The sequence below is a fragment of the Lathamus discolor genome, chromosome 3, assembly GCF_037157495.1.
Source record: "Lathamus discolor isolate bLatDis1 chromosome 3, bLatDis1.hap1, whole genome shotgun sequence".
Taxonomy (NCBI): domain Eukaryota; kingdom Metazoa; phylum Chordata; class Aves; order Psittaciformes; family Psittacidae; genus Lathamus; species Lathamus discolor.
Genome location: NC_088886.1, coordinates 87,806,250 through 87,820,871, shown reverse-complemented (window position 1 = coordinate 87,820,871; position 14,622 = coordinate 87,806,250). Strand labels below are relative to the sequence as shown.

Here is a 14,622-nt window from a genome sequence, read left to right as displayed (position 1 = left end):
GAAATATTTTCTTCCACTCATATTAGCTTGAGATAAATGTATGTGAAAATGCAGTGCTCACCTGGATTCAGCTCTGCATGTCCTCAGCTAAAAATAAATAAATAAATAGCTGGATGTAGGACAGTGGTGCTGGCTATGTCTCAACAAACATTAAGAAACTTTTTCTATCATGGTGCAGCCAGTTGATAAATTTGTTCTGCCCATCCGAGGGCATCTGGGCCCTGCATAGTAGAACAGGGGTGTGAAGAGCATGGAGGAAACATGGGAAATTAAAACAATGGAAATGATTGGGGTGCAGTTCACAACACCCATCTCCTGAGTTACACACCTCTGTTTTCTAGTACCCTGCACTGCACCACGGGAAGGTAAGCCCCTGCCCTTCACATACTTCCCATTTCTTTTCTCCCTTTCCTGCCCCCTTCTCCCCAGTCCTCTGTAAAATATGAGCTGACATACACAATTTTCAATAAATTAATCCTTTTTCACAATTTAATTTTTTTCAAAAAAGCTGAAAATACGGTTCACAAAATGGCCTGTCTGGCGTCCACACAAAGTCCCTGCTCTGGCGTATTAATTTTAAAGCCATTTGACTACATATGTTGTTTGAAGAATGCTGTTTCCATTAAGCATTAAATGGCAAGTTAACTGCAGTCTGAAGTATGGAGTCAGCTGGCCCCATCAGTATTACATAACATTTCATATGATGCTCTTTAAAAGCTGTGAAGGTCTGCCTCTTTTCTTGTAAAATCCTGATAATCGTGATTTAAGATGTTAAGGGCTGTTACTGTTGAAAAACTGGATCCTTTCTTCCATGTAAGTAAAATGTATTTGTAGATTTATTATTTTTTTTTCCTAAAAGAAGTAAAACTACATCAAAGTTCAAGAAACACCTCTCCTTCCATTCTGAGCTGTCTTGTTTGGAAACCATCTGGGTGGCAATCCTCCACTAATGTGGATTTAGAGGAATTGAGTGTGGTCTGGTCTCCGGAGAACTGGGTTTAGTTCATCTGCTTTTGTGTGTGTGCTGAGAAGCCAGCAGTGCAGGTAAGTATGTAATTACAGGCTTATTTAAAATGGAGATTTTTTTACACGACAGATTGCAGCATGCGCAGGAAGAATAATGCCCACAGAAAACAGGAAACCTCCATGAGTGCTCTTGTACTCTATTGTGCTGTAGCCGATTTGCAGGCTTTGGCTTAGAGACAATTCGTGGTTTGCTTTACAGCGGCGCAGGTTTGCTTGCGGGCTGCACGTGCATGGGGCCTCCTTTCCTCCTGCCATCAGTAGGCACCTGGAAATGCTGAGCAGCTACAGTTGCACTGGTATTGAGCCCTGCTGAAACCACAGGATAAGCAGGGGATTATAGCAAACACCAGGGCCGCAAATCTTGTATAGTTTCCTCAAGGCTTCTCCTGTTACTATTGCTGCCAAATACTGGTGGTGCAGCAGTTACTTTGCTGTGTTTAACAGCCGTATCTGATTTAGTGCTATATTACAAACACTACATAAAATAGTTTACAATGACTGACGATCTATTTTCTTCTGGCCTGTCTTCAAGTACTATTTTGCTTGCAGAGCCAACGTCTTTGTAACCCCCTGTTGTACTGCTGTACTCCCATGGGAGCAGAGGTAACAGGCATCACCCAAGGTCCCACTCACAACGCTAAGCCGTGCTCCTGCTGCACTGGCGACTAACACTGCCTTTACTGCGGGAGCACAGCGAAGCGAGTGCGTGGCTGGGTGTCTTTTTCTTAACCCACTGCAGCCCCGCTTCGCAGGGCCTCACTCCACAGGCGAAGGGTGTCCAGGGGGTGGGGGGGGGGGGCTGCCCAGGACACAGGCCTTTCCTGCGTGGAGATCCCCACTCTGCCCCTGAAAACTGGCGGGTTTGGGGGTTCATTTCAGAGTGGTGTAAGCAAACCCAGGTTTGCCGTATAAAACTGAATTGTTTTTAAAGGCGGGGCTGCTCCAAACAACCTGGTCACCCCGACCCCTCATCCCCCCACACCCCGGCACGGGGCGGTCCTTCCCCCCGCGCCCCGCCCCTCTGGCTCCCGCGGCGTTCCGACCGGGAGCTTTTCGCGCCACAGGCCAGGCCCTTGCAGCTCTACAAACCCCTCACCGCGAGTAAAAGAAAAAAACCCGTGCCCCCCCCCCAGCTCCTCGGGGGTGCCCCGGGCAGAGCTGATGGACTTCTCAACAGGGGCTGGCGCCGGGCGCGGGGTGAGCATGCGGGGAGCCAGAACGCAAGGGGGGTGTCGGCTGCATCTGCCAGGACGCGGGCGCCAACGCGGGAAAAGCGCCGCCGAGCCCCGCCTCCCGCAGTCCCAGTCGCTTTGGCGCGAACCTTCAGTTCGCGGTGGTCGCCCAGCAGCCGCCAGCATGGGTCCGCCACGCACGCAGGTGAGCGTTGCCCTGCGGCCGGTGGCTGCCCCGCGGGCTCGCGGTACGGCTGCGGACCGCTGCTGCTGGCAGGGCGGCCGCGCTCTGCCGGCTTGGGGTGTGTGGGGGGGTGTCTCATGGCCGGGGCAAGCCGGGCTGTGGGGAAGCCGTAGGGATGGGGTGAGGCGAATCTTTGGGCTGGTCCTCGCCGGGCACTCCAGGGTGGGGCATGAGGTGGGAGCAGCCCGGCCATGCAGACGGCAGCCTGCTGCCCCGGGTCCGTGTGCATGGGTGGGACTTGGGGCACTGGTGCGCTGGGTCGGGGCGGGGGCGCTACGCGCGGCCCGGCAGCAGCCTCGCCGGGGCTCACCGCTACGGCTGGGGAGCGAGGGCGGCCGTTGGGCGGCAGCGCGCGGGGCCCGCTGCGGGTGGGAAGGAGAAAGGTGCTTCAGGGCTTGGGGGGGAGCCCCGGGTGTGCGGGTGTGTGAGGGGAGGGGACGGCACCATCTTAGCAGGGGAGGGAGGCGGGGAGAGCCGCCCGCGCCCCGGCCAGGGGAAAGGCGTGTTTGCGTGCGGGGGCCATACCGGGTCTCCTGGGCTGGGCCTCACAGTGCTGGGCGGCCCTGTGGTGGTGAGGGGCCGCCGCGGCGGGGTTCCTCCGGCTGGGCGCTCCCTCAGGCGGCGTCAGAAGCGGCCCTTTTGTGCCTGGGCCGCATCCGGGCCGTGCCGAGGAGTTTCTCATTTCCCGTCAGCAGCAGTAAACCTGAAGTGTGGGCAAGGCCCAGGGGTGCTGCGGTGCTGCTCCAGCGACAAGCAGTGAGCTGAATGGTGCTGGGGAGAGGGCGGAGGGCTTCAAATGGTCGTGGCTAGTTGCTGCTTAAACCCTGCTTATAAAGTGCTTGGCACAGTAGGCAGAGCCCATGATCTGGTACTGGTGAGAGCGCTCGCCTTGGTCAGCCTCTAAGTGTGTGTGCAGCAGGCTTCCTTTGCGTCCCTGTGAAATGAAAACCTGAAGACCATCAAAACTGTATTTCAAAGTGGTAATAAAATTAACAAAACAGCAAGCTGTCATGTCTAGAGCAGTTGTTTCAAAGTTCCTCTTTCCTGTGGATAGGATCCTCAACAGCTGCAGTGCATTTAGTGTTTGCTTCAAACTAAAAGTAGAAGTCAAAGCAGATTGCTAGGTACTGCTTGTGTACTTGTATTTTTTTCCCAGCATTGTCTATAGTGAGTGGGGAAGGGTATGATTTTTGTGTATATGGTTTAAAAAAAGGTATTTCTAAACACTGAACGGAACTCATCTGTAGCAATGAGCAGAAGCATATCGGAGTAGAAACTATTCCCATTTCTAATTCTGGGAATTGTTTTAGAGCTGATGATAATACTGTTGACTTGTATTCAAGACTGTTAAACATCCTAAAATGTCCAAACCTCCTAAACTTCAATTTAAGGATCTACTGTGCTGAAGTAGGTTTCTTATAATTATGATGTTGCCATTGTCCTTTTGCAGCGTCGACGTTGTTCAGGAAGAAAAAACTACACAGCATTCCGAAATACAAAACTGATCCCCATGGAAACATCTTCATCCTCCGATGACAGTTGTGACAGTTTTGGTTCTGATAATTTTGCAAACACAGTAAGTACAGTACCAGAACAAATAGAACTGAATGTACAGTGCTAGTAAAGCTTGCAAACATGTAAAGCTAGTAAATGTTTTTTGTTCATGATTAGAACAGTTTGCATATGTTTTTGTAAAGTAGTTATCAATTTATGCTATATGCTGTAATTTCATTTCACTTTTAATTTGTGCTTCTATATGGTAAGTGTTGGAAACATTAGCTATTTATTCTAGCCTTTGGAATGTCACCTAACCTGACATGTCTGAGGGTGGTTAGGCAGTGGAATGGGTTGCCCAAGGAAGTTGTGGATGCTCCGTCCCTGCTGGTGTTCAAGGCCAGGTTGGATGGAGTCTGGGTTTGACATGGTTGTTCCTGGTGTTCCTGTCCATGGCAGGGGGGTTGGAACTAGATGATCTCAATGTCCTTTCCGACCCAAACCGTTCTGTAATTTGCAGCTGTGGTTCTGAAACCCCTTTATTTAAAAGAAGTTGTTTGCTTATACTGCACTTGTAAATGTGAATAACTTCCTGTACAGTTTAAATTAAAGGATGTTTTATTCTTCATAGAAATGCAAGTTTAGGTCAGATATTGGAAAAGAACTGGCCAAGATTTTTCATGAAGCATCTGATGATGAATCGTTCTGTGGCTTTTCAGAAAACGAGATTCAAGATGCATTGGTAAGACAGTTGATTTTAGTTTGCAATTTTAAATTTAAATTATTAATAATTGAGAAATAATGGCAGCTTCAGCTTGGAAGTCAAATGTTGTGATAGAGCAGTATTGTCTTATTTAATTACACTCATTTAATGTACAGTCTAGGTAGCCATAGCTTCATTTTCTTTTTGTCTCCATAAAAAGCCCTCAAGCTCCTGAGCTTTGCAAATTCAGAATAAAATCTGCCATATGGATTTTGAATTATAATAACTCTTACAACTCTCCTTGCTGGATGTTACTCTGTTAAACTCAACATTTCCGGTTTCCTCAATATGAAACGTTATGCTAGCCCACAGACTCCAGCAAACCTGAGAAAAATTTCTGTGTCTGTTGACATGCAGTCAGACCTGCACTCTGACAGTGTAACAGGAAATGCTGCTCTACTTTAGCAGCAGAGAAATAGTGATAGGTGGTGAAACTGCCTTCCTACTTTTCCTTGACATCAGTGCAAGAGCAGTTTTATTGCTTAGAAAGACCAACAGTTGGTGTTTAGTAGAGAAAACAGAAGTAGTAGCATGTTTGGTGTAAAATAGTCACTTCGTAATAACTTCAGAGCTTGCTGAGAAATGGCTAGAAAAGAGTAAGGTTTGGCTGGAAGAGCAGAGTTCAGTAAGGCACAACTGTAGAGAGGGTAAGTGGGAGACAAAGCTGGAATAGATGTGTAAGAAAAAGGAATCAATAACTACACATAATGGGCGACCAGAACCGCATAGCTGGTTTAATAAAAACTCTGTGTAAATAAGGATTGCCATTTGAGACTGATGGTCTATGCATATGAAGCAAGAAGCCTATTTTTACCTATGACCAAAACAAGGCTTTCTTATTGAGTGGAAGCCTGAAAGTTAAACGCTGTTGCAAAATGGGCTTTTACTAAAGAAATTAATTTGTCTTCCTGAACCCTTGGTTCTTTCCAAAGCTATAAAGCAAAGTATCAGAATTCAAAGATAAGAAAATGCTAGAATTTTATTCATAATTATTTCACTGACTGGCTCTAGAAGGAAGCTTTCTCTTAGTAACTATCACTGATACTGTAAGATGACTGTTCTTGATAGTTTACGAACTTGAGTTTGACCCTTTGCTGGGAACTGCATAGTTGCCTTTTCTACAGCCAAATACGTTACAAAATCAAACCTTTTAAATGCAGTTCTCTTTCTCACACTGACACACAAACTGTCTTTGCTATTAGACCTGCAAGTGACAGCTAAGACTGCTGCAGCTGAAGCCAGGCTCCCTTTTTCTGATGTGCCACTGCAGTAGTGTGGCTCTCCGTGAGAGTTTTTTATCTCCGTGGTACCATCTCCTCCTGACCTCTGCTAAGACTGGCGATTCAAACATCTAGGCTTTGGCCAGATAGCCTTTTAACTACCCCCAAACAAAAGATTGCTAGACTGTATTTAATTGCAGAGCAATTCACTTGGATTTATATGCTGCTTTTCTGTTTGTTAACAGAAACTGGAATCGGATTCAGAGGAGAATGATTTAAATGCTGAAAGTGAGATAGCTCAGAGAAGGCAGAAATGCCCAATTCCTTTAAAAGTAGCCATGAAATTTCCACCTCGAAGGTCAGAAAGAAAGAAGGGTGAGATGGAACCTCTTGCTGAAAAGCTGATGCCTGCTCCAGATTCAGACTCTGATTCTGAAGAAAACGGTGCCATGTTTTTGGAAAAAAGAGCTTTAAACATAAAGGAAAACAAAGCAATGGCAAGTACTCACTGTCTACCTCGGGTTCTCCGCTTTTCTCCCCTTTCCCCTTGACTTAACACAACTCTTTGGTGGTTCAGATTAATTCTAATGAGAATTTAGTTACTAGAACATAAATAAGACATGAAAATAAAATTAAGAGTGATTGCCTTTCCTATAAGTAACTGTATTTCTAGCAAGTTGGCCTATTCTAATAGTCTGTAATAGCACATAAACACTGTTTTAAGGCTCTGCTTTTTTTCCTTTTTCTCTTGTTAGCTTGCAAAACTAATGGCTGAGTTGCAAAATGTTTCTGGTATCTTTGGTGGGAGAAAATCATTGCCAACTGTCAGTCATGTAAGTATATACTTAATATATTTGCCCTCAGATTTCTGAGCCAAATTCTGACATTAGAGAACAGGATTCTCAATTAAAAAACTTAATAAGCCATGTAAATCAAAGTCCAGTTTAGAATTTTATTGCATCCTAAAACAGGCATCCACATTGCGCAATTTTCATTTGATTTGCAACTGTATAAAGCAGAGCAGATTAATTCATAAAGGTTAGGTGTCTCCACGGGCCAATAAAACTAAAAAAGGTGCTGTGTAAAGAGGTGTTTATATAAAGACTGCAGATAAAGGGGGGCAGCTCAGACTTTGAAGCTCAAGCCTGAGTATTTAGTGAGTTTGAAGCCTTGAAAGAAACCTTACATTTGGCCTAACCAGGTCCTTAAAGGAGGCTGGGTTGTAAGTTGGCAGTGTAATAAATTTCACTGCTAATTTATCTGTAAGCTACGTGAAGATGGGAGCAACATTAGAAGTCACAGCTTCTCATAGACACAGGTGCTGCTGCTGCTGCTTGGAGGAATTACTGTGTCTTGCGCCAGTGTGGATGCAAACTTGCTTTTGGCTATTTCTCTGAAGCTAGCAGATTGACCAAGATGAATTTGCCTAGGGTGGTTTTTGCCTTGTGTTTCCTGATTTGGGACAGGCAGGAGACTTCCTCTTTGGGAAAGCCAGAAGAAAGGCTTGTCTGTTGGGGATGGAATTGATAGCAGGGACAGGTGCTGCCTGGTGTTTTGCCTTTTTCATTAGGGGCTTTTAAATTTTACCAGGGGTCAAAGCGACTTCCACGGCATTCAGTGCCAAGAAGTGCTCTGAGGAGGAACCCAGACCGAAGTTCTCGGCCTCACACAAGATCCAGGTCGCTGATTGAAGGTCCTCCTACTCTTTTACAAGAAGAGGAAGATGATGACCCATATGTCTTAGTGAGAAGAAGAAAGATGTCTGATGAATACCTGGAGGTATGTTGAGGTTCTAGTTCCCCTGTTGCAGGTTGATAGAGAAGGTGGTTTTCTATTGCTTCAAGAAAACAGCAATTCATACAGAGTTTACCAAGATTACAAGTATGATATGCCCTGGGAAGAAGTACAGAAAATATGATGTTGTATGTGTTCTTCATTTACCCTGCCTTATCCTTGAAAAATCACTCTTGCACTCCAGCAGGAATTAAGCAAGATCCAGTAGCATTTCTGCACCCTGAAGGTGACAGATGAAGCGAAGGTGCTAAAGCTGCATCCATATCTTATATCTTTGCAAAGAATCTGTTATCTCTTGTTTAACTATATGATGGGTATTTGAGACTTTGACACTGCTCTGAACATTCGCGCCTTGTTTATGTAGAATTTTTGCTGAAACTAATACTTACTGCAAGTGTCTTCACTGTTCAGCATGAAACCCGAACTCCCAGGAGGGGTCACCGTGGTGCCATGGCTTTTCCACATGTTGTGCGCCCAGTTGAGGAGATAACAGAGGAAGAGCTGAATAATATTTGTGGATCTGCAAGAGAGAAAGTATATAATAGAGCCACAGTAAGTATACTCAAATTTTGTAGAATACGTACTTTGTGAAGTCATTTCTTGTTATTCCCTGCTTGTGATTTAGCATCAAATAGAACAGACTCCCTCTCATGGAAAGGAAGGGTGTGATTTTTGGAAGAAGTATGCCAGATCTTGAAATGTCATCACTTACCTTCTCCTGAAAGTATAGAATGGCCTTTACAAAGCTTTAACAGTTAGCTCTCTTCCATGCTGGAACAGTTTTCGTACTTAGGCGATATCAGCTGAGGAAAATGATTCACAGGCAGTGAAGATGCAATGTTAAAACAGTCTTGGCTCAAAGTTGCAAGGTGGCTTTCTGTTTTAGGATAGGCACTGCTAGCTGCTGAAGAGATTGCTTGTTAAATGTTTGATTCCCCTAACTAAAGAGCCATCTTAAATGTCTTGTTTCCTGAACTGCTTTCCCTGTGTTCTAGGGGTCCACCTGTCATCAGTGTCGCCAAAAAACCATAGACACCAAGACGAATTGTCGTAACCCTGATTGCATAGGAGTGCGGGGCCAATTCTGTGGGCCATGCCTCCGCAATAGATACGGGGAAGACGTCAGAACGGCGTTGCTGGATCCAGTAAGACAATTCTGAATGTTGGCTTTATTGTGCTTAACTTGAGCAGAGAGGTGCATTGGTTACAGTGAAAGAGCTTTAGCAGGATAGCTATTTACAGTGGTGTAATACATAATGCTGTCCTGGTTTAATTCAAACTGAATCACACAACTTTGTGTCACGTAGAACTTGTGGTTAGTTACTACTTCTGTAGGTTTATTTGCAGGAGTGAACTATGAGAGCAGAGCAGCTGCCAAAATGTTTTTGTATTTGAAACATCAGAATAGTGTTCTCTTTTTGTCATGCATTAGTACTTAAAGCCCTATGGAAAGGAACTTTATTGTGCACAAAGTGCTGTTGTGGACCGTTGAAGTGGTGTGGGAGTTGAGCAGAGTGGAATGCTTCCTGTGGTCATGTGCAAAGCAGGCAAAGGAGAAGTCAGTCCTGTACAGACTGGAGAATTTACAGTCTTGCACTAGTTTAGACTGCTTCTGCAGTGCTGATGTTCATTGTGGAACTCAATGCAGAGCAGGGCCCTCTTAAGTTGCAGGTGTGAATTGTGTCTGGCATTTCAGTTCATCTAAAAGGATGCTGTCTGTCCTTTCTCTAGACATGGAGGTGCCCACCATGTCGTGGAATCTGCAACTGTAGCTTCTGCAGACAGCGAGATGGCCGATGTGCTACAGGTGTCCTGGTCTATCTGGCCAAGTACCATGGCTATGACAATGTCCATGCCTACTTGAAAAGGTAAGTATGCTATTGTGTCAGTGGCATGGCTGTGCTCTAAAGAGGGATAAGCAGCTTAAAACTGGGAGAGGAGAGGTCTCTGCATCCCGGTTTGTCAGGTAGATCTCAAGATAACTTCCCCTGTGTTTATTGTTGAGCCTTCCACTAATTTGTCAAAAGAGTTTTTAACACAATGTTTTGCTACAAGCTAATTCATGTTTCTGCTTGTCTTTCAGTCTGAAACAAGAATTTGGAATGGAAGACTGAAGCCATGATTGCTTTCAAATTATGTACTCTTTCACCAGTGTCCTATTATTGCCTACAATTAATTGTTTAATCAAATGCGATTACAAAGCCAGTGCCTTGCTTCCCTTCCCTTTTGGGTAAAAAAGGATAAAGAAGTTTTACATATCTCAGTACATATCTCACTTTTTCTTGGGAAAACTGTTTAATGAAGGTCTCTGCCCACAGGCCATTGTTTTCTTTTTAAACACCTTTGCAAATCAGATAGCATCAGTTCTTGCTTTCATGCCAATAACTTTTATGTTGTTGTTGTTGTTTCTGAAGGGAGATGGGGCTTTAAGCTATTAGAGTTTTATTCATGCAGTGAGATGTGCTGCAGGTTTATTTCTGCTTTGATCACAAAAAGGTAATAGACATTGTGAAAATTCAGGGCACTGTTCCCCACAGAACCAGTGGAAAGTATGTGCTTAACTCCAGGCCAACCTCTGCAATACAGACTTACTGAACATAAATGATCAAATAAAAACTAAGAATTCTCTGAAATAACATGTTGTTAAGTTCAAAAAGGAAGCCCTAAAAGTTGCAGCTGAGCAGTCTCCAAACACTAATACTTGGTTTTATAGAGTACTCAAAGTGCACATTGGCCATTTTAAGGGAGGTTCTCCAAGTGACTTAAAAAGTGCAGCAGAAACAGGGGTGACACTTTGTATTTTTACTTAGATGAAAGGAGGCTGCTGGTAGTAGCTTTCACAGCACCAGCACTAGAATTGCCTAGTGAGGACAGTGATGTGAACCTACTGGTGTACATTGTGGAGTGACCACTCTGTCTAAACCAGAATGTACCCTTTGGTAAATTAATTGGGTTTGTGTGTTCTCTTCCTGCTCTAGCTGAATCAGCATTGGTCCAGGGGAAGAGGAATGCCTCCAGGACCAGGGCTTGGTTAAGTAGAGGTGTAGTGGTTCATGTGGCTGTTGGGCAATGGCAAAATGGATGAAAGATGGTAACTTGTTGAATTTGGGTCTCAGAGAGAGATTGCTGGAATCTGAAGCCTGGATATTTTTTTTATCTCTAGAAAGCCTAAAAGGCGTGAGCTTTCGAAGCTACAGTCCAGCTTAAAGTGAGTTATTCTTCCAGTTGCATTGATCAGCATAAATGCAAATGGGTAACATTCTCAAGAGACATCCTCAACAGATGAGGAAGAGCAATTGCCTCATCAAAAAAGGCTTTTAAAAATAAAGGGAGGTGTAATGGGTTGCATACAGTTTGTGAGCACTTAAAAATGTGGTTCGTGCTGTGGTTTCCTCGTTAACAGTCCAGCTATATCTTTGTACCAGCTCTGCATGATTGTAGGCTATTTTGCGTGACACTAATGAAGCATGAGTACAATAAAAACTGTTGGAGCTGAAATATTCTAACACGCTATGTGGGATGGAATCTTGTATACTCAGTGCTGCAGAAAAGAAAGTGCCATGAAAATTGCATTCAGAGAACCACAAAGTGTATAAATGTGCTTGGTTTGGTTATGGATACTACTGTATAAGCTTTGTATAAGGTTTAGAATGAAATGTTGTAAACAATGTACAGTCGAATAGCAGCAGACTCGACTTGCTTTTATTGAGCACTAGAACAAAACATGGCTTTAGACTTCTCTGTTTGCACAGTATTTGCACTGTACATATACATAATGATCCATGGTTTAGACCTTTCTGGGAATTACATTGGTGTGGATGGGAGGAGAGAGAAACCTGGGAACAAAAGATATTTATGTCTCAGAATTGCAGTTCTGTTTCACAAATCTCTGTCATATTGAAAATCTGTCCTTCTCTTGTTTTTATAGTGTGAATAGCTGTGCAGTCTGAGGTGGAGAGTGCTCTACCCTCTAGGTACATTTCGTGAAGAAGGAACTCTAGAAATACATGTTCTGACGATAGGGCAATTTGGTTTTTTCCCTCCTAATTGCTGATCTTGCCTTCTGATTGCTGTGTGAAAGGACTCTTCTAAAAGCAAACCCTTGCATCATATCACAGAAACTGCTGTATTTAGACTCGGATCTACAATGTTCTGTACAAAGTTTTATTTTGAAAATAAAAATTTTGTGAGATAGAATTTTTGTCTCAACTGTTTTTAAAAAGCCCCTTAGAGCTGTACTTGGAATTTACGACCTGTCAGGTAAATGTTTGCTGCAAAGTAAAGGAGTTGGCTGCTCCCCTTGTACCTGGGGGAATAGTGGGACTAGGGCATCTTTCTCTCCCTTGCCCTGCCTGCTCTGGTACTCATGCTGCTTGGATTCAGTTGTTTGGTACCTGGTGACTAACTTGTGATGGTAGAAATGTATAGGTTCAGGCCAGATACGGACTTTAAGCACATGTGCTATGCACTTACCCTTCTGCTTATTCTGTATTTTTGGTTTGGTTTTCTTTTTAAGCAAGGTGCATACATCCTGAGCTGAGAAGGATAAGGATGCATCAATTTGAACACAAATGCTCTTTGCTTTTGCGTCAGCATAGGGGGGTCTAGAGAGAGGAGTTATGGGACAGTGGCATAAGATTACACAAAGCTAACCCGCAGTGAGAGGAAATGGGAAAGAAGAAATCAAGCGGAGCGACTGCACTGTCCTCAGGTACTGCACTGTCCTCGGATACTCCACTGGTAAAATCCTCATGTTAGCTCTCACCAAAAGGCTTTGTTTAGATGCACTACCTTTCATCACACTGCTGGTGATGTGAGAATAAATTTTATATGACTCTATGGTTTACATGATGATTTTGAGGTGCCTCAACAAACCTTTTTTCCCAAGCCTCTGTACCACAGCTGCTTCAGTACTGGTATTAACTTGATATCATTGAAGAGCTTATGGTTTATATCTGCAGCAAATGGCAACAATTTAAGAAACTTCGTGAGGAAAAGATCCTAATTCTGCAGCTTTAAAAATAAAGGTGCATGGAAGCGGAGCATCATTATTAAAGGACAAACAGAAGAATAAAGCTTATTTGAGGTAAAATGATGGTTAATTTATTATTGAAAAAGGCTGTATGAGTTGATACTCCCTCAGTACTCTCTGCTTTAGAGCCAGGTGATCTTGCGTAATTTCTATTTATTTTTTTTACCAGGTATAATAATTTGTAACTTCTAGAAATAGAATACTGAGAAGATTAATAGGCAAACTTAAATTCCTTGGACCTTTGTGCCCTGTGATGAGAGGTGGATGGGAAGGGCATTTGTGGCTATGTTTTAGTCTGAGAGAAGTGACTGTGCCAAAAGGGTGAGTGGTAGCTTCTCAAAGTTAAATATGTAAATAAAAGCCCAAGCTTACTTATGAGTAAGCTTTTAATTACAGTGATACAGTCCATTGATAGAATTGGCCAAACCCACCTTACTATACGAAGATCCTCTTAGATTGGCATATATGTTGTTTGTTTCTTCCCTGTCTCATTTGCTTTTTAGGTAAGGCAAATACTGAAGCATTAGATCTCTTAAAATCTTGAGAAGTGTTTTGTTTTCCTTACTTATTAAACAAACCAGGGTTTTTATGTTGTTTATAGGTTACAAAACCAGAAGTAAAGTGTTGCTTCACAGGCTGATGAAGTAGCATATGCTTGTATGTTCCAGAGCAATGCACTCTGCTACTTAACCAGTTACGTTAGTGCAGGGAGCTGTACCAAAAACTTAAAAAATAGGCATTAGCTTTGGAAACTACCCCGTGCCCCTTCTTAGACTCAAATATACCCTTATTTTGTCTGCCAGAAACCTAAGAACATTTTGAAAAGTTAAGGAGATGGTAACAACAAAACATCACCATAATTTGCCTTGGGTAGGCTAACGGAATCAAAAAGGGCAAAATGGTTGCATCTAGTCCAAGAATGGCTTTCAGTGTTCCAGGGTGAGGGAACATAGCTGATTTTGAAACCTCTGTGTAATAGCAGTGTGCATCTGAAACATTGGCAAGGGAGTCACCCACTGACCTCTGCTGGCATAAACCAGTTTGCTCTCTTACGGCTTTTTGCTAGTGCAGCTCTTGCATGGCCAGTGGCATGTGCTAATGTGACACTTTTGGATGCCCTGCCTGCTGTTCTTTCATGTTCTTAGCCTCACAACTGAAACAGAGCAAAAGATAGGGCTTTCTCTGTCAGGTATAGGCTGGCCAGTCTATGGTGTCCTAAACACCAGCACCCAGGTAATGGTGGGCTGTGTTGGAGGTATAAGTAATTGTATAGGCTCCAAATATTAGGAAAGGATAGCATCACACTTTCGTCATTGGGTTGTACCTGTCTTCCAAATAATAAGCCTGGGGCTTCTTGATGTGTGTAAAAATCTCCGCAGTCCCTTTGGGGTTAGGGCTGGCATCCAATAGGTAAATTGTATGTTTGAACCCCAAAATGGAATGATTAATGCCAGTGGTAGGAGTCCTGAAACTGGGAAGTGAGGGGGGAATTGAAAATCTTACTGTGACTAGTATTCATAAGAAGTTGTGGATACTGAATTTGTATGAAAACCCATCTAGAGCATAGATCTACAGTCATTAAACAAGATCTGCTTGATGCTGTTTGGTACAGGCTTTCTTCTAGCTAGAACTGAAGAAGCTCTAGTTGCAAGGATGGAAGACAGTTCTGTTATGTGGAAAAAAAAACCAACCCAGAAATCATGTAATGGTCAGGATGGGGTAAGAAGGCATTGTATATGTGTCTTGGTAGGAGTACTTTAGTAGTATTTGTGCTGGTTTATTATGTTTTTAGTTTAAGTGATCAGTTGAAATGTAGATCCTGCTGCGTTGAGCCTTACTCATATAATCTTTTCCCTGTAGTATGTCTGCAGGTAAAA

General features: G+C 43.6%; 1 protein-coding gene across 1 annotated transcript; it reads left to right on the top strand.

Moving 5' to 3' along the window:
- The first annotated feature begins 2,160 nt into the window (after positions 1-2,160).
- Positions 2,161-11,910, top strand: CDCA7 (cell division cycle associated 7). The gene is made up of 10 exons (XM_065670348.1): positions 2,161-2,403; positions 3,893-4,018; positions 4,568-4,678; positions 6,165-6,416; positions 6,675-6,752; positions 7,510-7,698; positions 8,125-8,265; positions 8,709-8,858; positions 9,445-9,581; positions 9,797-11,910. Exons 1-10 carry the CDS (start codon positions 2,188-2,190, stop codon positions 9,825-9,827), a joined length of 1,431 nt encoding a protein of 476 aa, XP_065526420.1. The 5' UTR covers positions 2,161-2,187; the 3' UTR covers positions 9,828-11,910.
- Positions 11,911-14,622: the final 2,712 nt, after the last annotated feature.